This window comes from Daphnia pulicaria, chromosome 4, assembly GCF_021234035.1.
Source record: "Daphnia pulicaria isolate SC F1-1A chromosome 4, SC_F0-13Bv2, whole genome shotgun sequence".
Classification (NCBI taxonomy): domain Eukaryota; kingdom Metazoa; phylum Arthropoda; class Branchiopoda; order Diplostraca; family Daphniidae; genus Daphnia; species Daphnia pulicaria.
Window position 1 is genome coordinate 517887 of NC_060916.1, and position 10782 is coordinate 528668.

A 10782-nucleotide genomic window follows, 5' to 3' on the forward strand; every position below is an offset into this window, starting at 1 on the left:
TTCCTTTTTATCTGCACGATTGCTGGAGTTATTGGCTTATACCTATTCACGAAATACGCCTTGAACTGTCGAATTGCATATCCAAATTTGACTAAAGCTATTAACACCATACCTATTTTGCATAGCAGGTAAAAACCAGTGCTTCCTGTTGAGCGAAATTTACTAATTTCTAGTTATAGTCTCCCGAGACTGGACAACATATAATCAAACGAAATTATCAGCTGTTATATAGTGATGGTTGGGAATTTTTAAAAGCAACTACCAACCTCACAATAGCCAAAAGATGGTCAAACTTCCGCCGTAAAAAGGCATATCGAGATAATGGAAAATGCTATACATATTTCATTCCAAAATAGAAACTTTCAGCAATCCTTACAGCTACACTGAAACCTCATTAGTTGAAAATATGATTATAACTACTCAAAGAGCATAACATATACTGGAGAAAGGGGTGATTGTCCTTGGTCAGGACGTAGCCCCTCTTCGAAGGGCAAACATAATAGTCCTCCATAGACGCAAGAGCGCAGCTGTTGGGGTTTATGCCATCAGGCAAGGAGTTTTATGGGGCAGCTCAATTCCTTTTTTTTTTTCTTTTTCAACTGGATGCTCTCTTTCGCTGTCTCCCCTCCCAGATGGTCGATGCCGGCGTGAATATACGAATAACCTTGTACTGTGTGCAGAGGCGGTATAGATACAGGTTTTTCGCTTGACAAAGCCTCTGTTGCATTAGTCAGTTGTCTGCTGTCAATCGTGAACGAAGCAAAAGTCTCCGAGCAAGAGAGCTGATTTCAATATTTGGTTGTGTTTTATCGCAACTGAATTTCAAGCGTGATTTCGATATTATTATTCTAAACTAAATAATTGAATTGGAAAATTAATTATTTTGTGGAAAATGCGACTCGGTTTGTTGCGACGAAACTTCCATTATTTCTCAACGGTCGCCATTATTTCTTGCTGCTACGTTTTACTTTTGAGAACATCGACTAAAAGTGGAGATGACGACATTCACCCAGGGCCACATTTAAGTTTTAGTGACGTCAAAACGAACGACTTGATCATAGTGGAACGGCCAGGTGACATTCAAGTGTTACCCCAATCTGCTCCGCCTGTCACAGAAGAATACGTCGACAAATCAGAGTTGATTTTTACACCGACAATCAAGAAAATAGAAAAATTGCCAAGGATCGGACCGCCATCCATGGAACCCAACAAGACACTCAACTGGCTGGATTTGTGGTCGAACGATACCATCTGCAATCAATTCACCGTTCACCTGTTGGAGGAAAACTTACTACCCCGAGCTCTGGTATCTTTCCCCGGAAGCGGAAACACTTGGCTCCGGATGCTCCTGATGGGTGTGACTGGTCTATACGTCGACACCATTTACCCTGGCGACGAATTCTTCATTTCCAAAGGTATACATCTCAATCAAGAAATAATAATTTCAAGGAATCAAGAGAAAATGACATTCCAATTTGAATTTTATGGCAGCCGGAAGTAAATACGAATTGAAAAAGGACTGCAATTGCTCTCTACTCCAGAAAACTCACGACCTTTCACTCTTCTCGGTGGTTTACAACATGGCGATGGCCAATAAATCCAGTGAAAAACGATTGAATCAAGAGGTGGAGCACTTCCGGGGCGATGGCATCTTGGTGATCCGCAATCCATTCAAAGCCATCTTGTCTTATCGCAATTTCGCATTCGGTGGAAACATGGCCGGATTGGCTCCGGTCGAAGCATTTAAACAAGGAATTGAACCAGTCAAAATTGGAAATCGCAAAATTTCAAGTTAGCTAATCTAAATGCTGTAATTTTATCGATTACGTAATTGTGTTATAAAAGCGATTGTTTGATTATTGATAAGCATGGGACCAGTTTATCAGCCGGAGCGTCGCCAGTTGGGAGATGCTTGCCACCGTGTGGATCCGTGGACTGAAACGCGGAGGCGTCGTCTACTACGAGAAATTACGTCGGGACACTGGGCCGCAGCTGTTGCGGATGGCGGAAATGCTTGGAATTCCGGATGTGAATAAAGATCGGTTGGAATGCGTTCTCCGTCACAATCAGGATAACTCATTTAAGCGGAGTGAATCCGGGCCGAAGAATTACCCAAAGTATAATTTTTTAAATTTTTGCGCAATTATTTTTGGGGGATAATTCCATAACAATTATTTTTTGATTGGCACGCAGGAATCCTTTTACGGAGAGCCAGCACTTGTTGATACTCAAATCCATTCAAAGTGTTCAACTGGCGTTGAAGGAGCGAGGGCTTGATCCTTTGCCTGTCGAACTGTACGATTTCTACACTCCGATGTACCAATACGGACATTGGAATATCTCCTCTCTGTGATTGAATTGAGCAGATTCTACTTTGTTTCGACTTCATTTGATTTGTGATTGTCAACGGAAATCAAAAGTATTTCTACTGTTAAATTTACTACTTTATTTAAAACTGCGCTTGGAATTGAAGTAAACATTTAAAACTGTTATGGACTCCTAATGATATGCACACAAAAAATACATGTTGCCTTTTTCTAGTTTCACCAGTGTGGTCTATGCGAACTCTTTTCTATTTACTATAACATTAATTTCAATATCATGAAATATTTTGGGTTCATTCAAACGCGAATAAGCTATACTAACGTGCCACTGTTGAAAAACGTATGAAGCCGCTGGAGTTTAAGTATAAACTTGGAATGAGCTATAAAGCAGCAACGAATAGAATGCTTGTTCGACGTTTGATGGAAACGGTAAAAACTAAAAATGCAACTGTTAACGTAAGCCAGGACTGCTGGAGATATCAAAAGATTTCACTGGATTTTGCTTGCTAGAGTGACGTTTAGTGGTTAAATCGTTAAATCTTTTGAAGAATTTACAGAGAGGCATCGAACATAAATTGGCAGCATCCAATCTTTCAGTTTTCAGTTCTCAACAAACCAATTATTTTTAGAATGTTCACTCGTTTCATCGCAATAGTCGTATTCAACTAAATGTTGCGTTGGCTACTTCGAGCCATCTGGTAACATGCGTCCATTTGCCATTTACCTTACGTTCTCTAATCAAAATTTCATTTGCAACCAGGCAACGCAGGAATTAAGTTAACGAGGGAAAAAAAATTTTACAAGACAAATTAGATTAATTCCTGCATTGAAACCTCTTGCAATTAAAAATTGTTATTGAGTCTTTTTAAAGAAGTGTTTTTAAGGACATAATAAATAATACTGCAAACCCTTTGTAATGTGCGCATTACAGAGTTGTTTGTCATTCATTGCATAGCAGTTTGCAATTGGAATTACAACTTGCGTTAGTACTATTTCCTATTACATTTTCCGTGGAATTACCCGAAGGGTTACTGGTCAAAGTTTCGTTTGCAGTATGGTTTACATGGGCACCCTCAGTTCTCGTAACACTACACAGATGGCTTTTTTCAGTTCTCGTAACACTACACAGATGGCTTTTTGCAGTTATCGTAACACTATATAGATGGATGCACTAGTTTTTGGCAATTATTGATTGCAATCAACAATTTAATTGCATTTCAATGGCAGTAATCGGTAGCTTACAATTTTTTACATCTATTTTGAAAATTTGGCTGCAATCGATTCAGGCGTTTGATCAAACGGAGTTCTTGTTACTTTTTGACAGAATTTCAATAGCTGTTACAGCAGACGATAATACAGAGACATGTGACAGCTGACAGGGATATAAACGTAACGTGACAATCGACTTGAAGCCCGTATGATAAAATAAAATTTATAGTCAAAGTAGTAGTACTGTGTTCTCTGTCGGTTATAGTTCAAAACGAGTGTTATTATTTCGTAATCACTAACTATAGCGACTATAGCTGTTGGAGTAATATTGTACGATAGAATATAAGTAACTGTATGTTATCATTTAAACGCTATCAATCTCCAGTAAAAGAAGTGCTGATAGGTAGTTACTTACATTTAATTTTAACAAGATCCGGTGTGACGTGGGGTGGCGGGGCGAAGCCTCCGCCGCACCAAAGTCACGCCTTACCCTTACGCCGCGCCATATCATATTAGGTTTTTTGGAATTGAATTTGTATTTAATGTTTGGATAGAAACATGCGGAAATATGCTTTTCATCTCTTTCTCGATTTCTGCATATTAAATTTCTCCGGAAACTAAGGGCATAACATTTTTGTTTTAAATATTATTAATTAATCTTAATAATAGGCCTACCTTTATAACAGAATATTATTATTATTCTATAACTATTCTATAGCTCTGCCTTTATAAAACTATACCAATACAGCAATACTACTATACCAACTAGTATACCCTTAACATTCCCTTCGGGTACCTTGCGGCGTACGTACGCTGCCTACAGTGTTATTACGAACGTCTTGCCAGAATCATGTTCATGTTCGGTGCTAGATGGCGACTTGGGAGCCAGAAAACGTAATATTGAATTTCCTTCCAAGCTCTTTTTAAAAAAGAAATCATTAGTTTAAAAAAACTGCGCAATATGGGAGCTAAACTAACAAGCCAGCAAAAACCAATTAGCCTCGAGTTTTCTCAAATTTTGGAGAGTCAAGAGGGGCTGTTATTTAGAACCATGGTAAAATTATCCTCACATTGAAAACTGCTGGTCCGATGGTTGGGGATAAGAATGAAAGTCAACTGTCCACTAACACATCCAGCCACGCAAATGAAGGATAAGTGAGGGACAGATACGAACAACTGGAAGTAGTGGTACTTAAGCGAATGAAAATTGCACCAGTCACAAGTGACAACTTGACAAATGTCGACAATCCTGTCACGAAGTGGTGCCCACTAGTTTCCACAAATGAATTAAGATAGAAAATCAATGCGCAGGGTGCACTACACGATGGCTCAACACCGGGAACAAGTATTTGTTACTCTTAATGGTTCGGTTGTCTTGATTCGTTCGTATAATTATACCGTTGATGCATCGTTATTGTTATAAGTAAAAGAAAATTAGCGATACAATCCATTACGACGATCAAGTATATAGTCATTAGTTAGTGATGTTCTAGACAGACACACAGAGTAATGGTGACTGATAATTTAACAACCAGCTCGACGCTGTCTCTGGTTGATGAATTTCTCAATACACCGACGAGCGGATTTCAAAGCTGGGACTTCCGTTGCAACGTGTCAGACGAAACGAATTAGTGATGGCCAATCGGTGACATGCATAAATCGTAAGGGATAAAGTGAAAAGTCCGAAAGGTTAAACGATTGAGCTAAGTGGTGCTTTTGAATTCGTCGAGTGCAAGTCTAAAAATTTCACCTGCTCTTTTTGGGCACCTCAATCACACGTAAAACGTAATACACCAGGGACGACTTTTGAACATTTTAATGCTGCTTTTATCATTCAAAAATTTCAATTTTGCAAAGCAATTGAAGTGGAATAAAATTACACTTAATTTAAATATGGCATGATCTGTTTGTTTGTTTTCTGCATTGCGTAATCGTATGATGAATTAAATAAACTCTTATACTGCATCAGGTAATAGCAAACGGACTATCAAGTTTGCAGTCACGTAACAGGCGCTCTCAAGTTGCGTAATCGGCACAGATCGGGCATTGCACGACAACCGTGTCCTTGCAGGTCGAATAGCCTCGTTTTTTTTTGGCCGTAAACGTAAGAGTTGGCGTAATATTTATCGTGGCTAGACGTCACGCAATAAGACATGAAACTATTAGGGTACATCCAATTTCTCCTTGTCGACGATATTCTCCGGCAGCTAAAAACATCGAATAATATCGCCGCACTTTTATCAGCAAAGCTCTTATCTCACACATGTTACGTTATTCTCATTAGTCAACGTATATACAAGCACGACGAGAATTATATAGGCGTCCAACATCAATTTGTAATTCCATTTCCCCCCCCCCCCCCATCAAATGTATTACAATACATAATTGCGATTTGAATATTCTCTTCCGTCTCTCCGCAAACACAACTACGGTTTCAATGAAATTATGGCCTTGAGAGTATAGAGCATACGGAGAGAAATATAGCCGTATACACGTAGACGTATACACATTCCAGCACAGCCGTATGTATACATACACATTAGCTTGATTGATTCACGCTCCAGCGACTTGTGCAAGTTTGCAAAGAGCCGAGCGTGTTTTTCATATTCTACACCAAAAACACACGCAACACACACACACACTCTGAAACATTTCCGGGGCAACAACGACCCAAGTAATTCACGGGGTTATCTTCACATTAGTCCCCCCACGACGAAGAATTTATACACGGCGAAACAACTTCCTTATTGGTCTATTAGAAATTTCATTTTTGTTTGGCAATGAAATGTTATAGAACTATCGGAGTCTATTAAAAAATTTGTATGGTTGAGGATAACGCCACTATTTTTAATTTGAGAGTTTCTTTGATCATTTAACATTGAAAAGAATTTGATTCCACTTCCGGTTTGATGTGAAACCTCCGGACGTTTTCTTGAAACTGTTCGAGAGTTTCTGGTTATATCTTGCGACAAGACTGTGCGTCGTTAGACGCTAACGATTAGAACAAAGTAAACTTTCCCCCCCCCTTATGTCATGTCGTCTCTGACTGAATGTACAGAGTCCAAGAGACAAAAGGAAAAACAAAAACAAAAAAAATCTTTCTCGTCATTATATTATAGGAAATAATTGTGCTTGTCGGGAAACGTACACATCCGGTGCTTGGAGTAGTAGCGGGAGGATCGATTCGTCGTTCCAACAATCTAAGGGTATGAATTTTTCAACAGAGTCCGGCAGACATGACCTACAAGAGGGCAACGAAATTGGATCACGGTCAAATTACCGATGGCTTCAAGCGATAGACCGCCGTCGCCCGTCTGTACATCTATATACCCGGGAAATGTTCTCCGTGACACGTTAGTCGACCGAACAACGTCTGGAAATAATTCAGCAATTTATCTTTTTGACCAAAAATTATGTCAAGCAGTCAAGCTACATAGTCAATAATTAAATATTGATCGATCAAAGTACAACGTTGACCACTAAATTTCACCATTTTTCGCAGTTATATAAAATCTGAAAAAAAAGTAAGAAATGTCAACTGCGCAATTTGCGGCAGAAAAAGTAATAAACTTGAATCATTTTAATGCGTAAAACTATACTTCAAGCAATAGGAAACGTGCTGCTTTCGGTTTGAAACCACTTTTCTTGTTTCTGTTTAAAAACGACAACGAGCTGAATCATGATGGGTGTAGACGTGATTAGAATGCGTCGAGTTCACAAGAGATAACATGCACCGGAAAGTCACTCGACACAGCGATGAGCAACTGTGCTGCTGCCAGCAGTCTGCCAGAACGAATCTCGAACGAGACGTTTCGGCACGTTCGACACAGAAGACACACATGGCCATTTTCGACACTCGAGATGCTGAAGGACCGTGTCGGTAATATTTCTTATACGTAGTTTTCCAGACGGAAGTTTAGATGGGGAAGAGCGGAAAGAAGGATATGCAATCAATAACGCCGTTCACACACACACAACAGCACCTGTTACTTGGTAACCTGCAACTTCTATCACTTTTGCTCCTTTTCTTTCTTTTTGAACAAAACGAAAAGGTTTGAAACGACTCCGCCCGTTTTTTTTTCTCGGAATCAACTAATTGGTGCGAATGTTAACTCGCTCGAGATCTCATGTGTTGCCGTACCGTAGTTCTTGAAAAGTGGAGGATGTATAGAAAAGATGGATTATTAAATGATGTTAGACTGGCGCATGGAAGTCGATAGAAATCTGGCGCGTGTTCAAAAAAGGGAAACCGAAAAAAGAATTCTGTTAGACGAGAAGCAATGCATTTATACCCAGGAAGTATAGACATTGTCTTAGGAACTTATATAATGCATAAATGGAAAAAAAAAAAAAAAGTTCTTGGCAGTGTATAATAATGACGGATTTGCATATAACAACCCCCAAAGTGATTACGATATAAACGATTCGGTGCTGGGTCTTTTCTCGTGTTATAATTCCGGTCTGCTCCCAAGTGTTCTTTTGCGATAATCGCATAAGGAAACAGAGGAACGAGCAAAAAAGGCAATTACGACGTCAAATTCTCGTTCAACTGCTGTACGAGTTCTTGACGATCGCCCTCTCTAGTCCGTGACTGGACCTCATTAAAAATCAACAACCGACTCAAACGACCCCGCCTCCGCTGTAAACCAAATGTTGACAACGAACCCCACCTTCTGACTCATTCCCTTTGCACACACAAAAAAAATAATAATGAAATATCAAGTATAGAGAAATATTTGAAAAAGGAAAGACTTCAGACTTTATATTTCCTTTTAGAATCAAAAGTAAACGACGAGATTCAGATTTTAAAATGCGTGCGTACAGTTGAAATAACTATGGGCGGGTTAAAAAATGAATGAAATACGGTAGGGAGTACGTCTTTAAGAATGCTAGAGCCAACTGAATCTGAAAGTCTTTCCCTGTTACCCAATTGAATTCTTTACGAGCTCAGTTCCCGTTGAATCAATGAGCATCTCGGTGCGTGTTGCGCTCTGGCCCTATTTACGGGGAGATAAATGCATTACGTACGACAGCGAAAATTTAATTAACCAAAAAGCAAAAAGGGAAATGAAGGAGAAACCAAGGAGAGACTATCGATCCTGTTAATGTTTAGCGCGGCTGTTCATTTCAGAAATGGCTAATACAGAGGCAATCCATCATCACTTGCAGCGCAACTGAAATATCGCCCATTTCGGCGCAAACATTTTCAACGACTAATTATTGTTATTGCGAAACTTTTGTGTTGATTCATCAATAAAATTTGAATCGGTTTGGAAGACGACGTCTAAAGAATTTGCGCCCGTCGTCATTTGTCAGGTCTCAGCCCAGAACTGGCACCTGCGGAGTCCACGTATTTCAATATTATCCACAAAAGAAAATGAAGCTTTTGTTAAAATGGTCGTTGCTTTTGTGTTGCTTTTGGTTCAGCCAATGAGAAAGCAGAACAGAGAGAATCAAGGGGATGAAGGCATCGTTATTGTGCGGCTGTGTTGCAATAATAAATGGGGTGGTGCTGGTTGTGGGTCGCACGCGACGTCATAAATCAATTGCGCGTGTCGTTTCATCAATCCCCACGGCCCAAGTTTGTTTCGCATGGGAGGTGGATGGAAAGAAAAAGGTGAAAGAAGAAAACAAATTCCAATTCAAATGAGAGGATCACGCATCTCTAAATTATTAATTTATTCGTTGGCGCAGTCAATGGTAGGAACCTCGTGAACTGAAACCAATTGTTGGATCCCACGCATTTCATCAAATAGGAACGAACTGTCATCTCTATGCAAGGTCCCTCTCCCAGTTCTGTGGTAACAGGAGGAGGAGGAGGGGGCCCTATTGGCCATACAATTTTTTATAGTTGCACTTGATTGAAGTGTTCAAAGTAAAAAGATTTTTAAAAATTGATTGTTTATCCAAAGACAAAGCTGTGAGGTACAAAAACAGGCCTGATCTGCAGTTGTTCTACAAATGACTTATTTAATGAGTCCTAACTGAGTAAACAAAAACAGCAATCGAGAAACAAAAGTTCCAGTCAATGACATGTCTCAGAATAATTGTACACCGTACTAAGTGACCTAACCATATAGTCAAAAAGGAAGAGTAAAGATATATCTTACCTACCTTTTAAGCCTGGGAAGTACGGCCAGGCATCCACAAGTGCTCCATCCGCAGAAAAGTGGAATGACGGAAAAACGGAGTCCTCGTGAATACACCCACACTCACATGGGTGTACACGAGGACAGAGAGGATTACGAGGAATGTTTCCAATCAATAGGGATGCTGTTTATCTATACAAAAAATAAAAAAAATGGGTTACGAAAAAATATTTGCAGAAACAACAATTAGGAAAAGTTTAAAATGAGATGGTGATACTGGGTAAACCCAAATTTCTAAAGAAATTGGGAGAATTGAATGTTACCATAGCAGAGAAAGTAAGAAGATTATTCTGATGATAGATAATTACCAGCACAAGCAAAAATTGCACATCGTGTTGTTGTGATGGCTGGCTCAGGGCTCAAATCTGCACAAAGAAGATTTCAGTGCAGAAAAATTGCCATGGATAATTTAAAAAATTTTGAACAGGTTTAACCTTTCTATTTAAGCTCCATAATCATCTATTTGTATTCTAAATTTTGTTTACCTGGGAAGCAGCACAGAGGTGAGAGCATGAAGAGGAGCAGAGCCGGGACACCAGAGTTTATACGACGACCACATTTTCGTGATTTAAATTGTTCTGCTATTTTTCGTGCGTTTCCAAAAATACCAAAAACCTAAAATAGTTATCGACTGACCGTTTTCTTTGTAATCTGGAACGGCTTCTGTTTTACGGAACTGTGAAAGTGTGAAACAAAGCATCAGACGACTTGTACACACTAATCTTGTAATGAGCCATTCTAAGGTATCGATAGAAATCATTAAAAATCGACCCCACCATTCCAAACCGCTAAAACGATGAAAGCGGTTTTCTCAACCGCCCTCAACATCCGCTGGAAGCCTGGGACAGATTGGGATTATTAATTTAAATTCTAATAGTTCGTCCCAACAAGTTACATAGAGTCCCCTTACCACAATGATTTTTTGATCTCGGCCCGTTCTATTTTCAAAGGGCACGGATCAATTTTATCTTATAAGCTGAACGGGACTATGACGATTTGTAAAGGAATGCAACGCAGTACGACTATTCTGACCCCAGTATTTATAGTTCATTCAATGGCGTGCAGATACGCCCTTTTATTGGACGAATCTTTGTTGAATT

At 39.4% G+C, this 10782-nt stretch overlaps 1 protein-coding gene and 1 long non-coding RNA gene across 2 annotated transcripts; one reads left to right on the forward strand and one right to left on the reverse strand.

Annotated features, from left to right (window-relative positions):
* Positions 1-506: 506 nt before the first annotated feature.
* On the forward strand, positions 507-2549 carry LOC124336262 (WSC domain-containing protein 2-like). The gene is made up of 4 exons (XM_046790000.1): positions 507-1415; positions 1492-1791; positions 1868-2117; positions 2194-2549. The coding sequence occupies exons 1-4, from the start codon at positions 893-895 to the stop codon at positions 2351-2353; spliced, it is 1233 nt and encodes a 410-aa protein (XP_046645956.1). The 5' UTR covers positions 507-892; the 3' UTR covers positions 2354-2549.
* A 6592-nt stretch (positions 2550-9141) lies between these two features.
* LOC124336622 lies at positions 9142-10345 on the reverse strand. The gene is made up of 3 exons (XR_006917133.1): positions 10168-10345; positions 9991-10047; positions 9142-9814 (listed from the first exon to the last, which is right to left on the reverse strand). It is a non-coding gene; the product is annotated as an uncharacterized LOC124336622 (long non-coding RNA).
* Between the last annotated feature and the right edge of the window lie 437 nt (positions 10346-10782).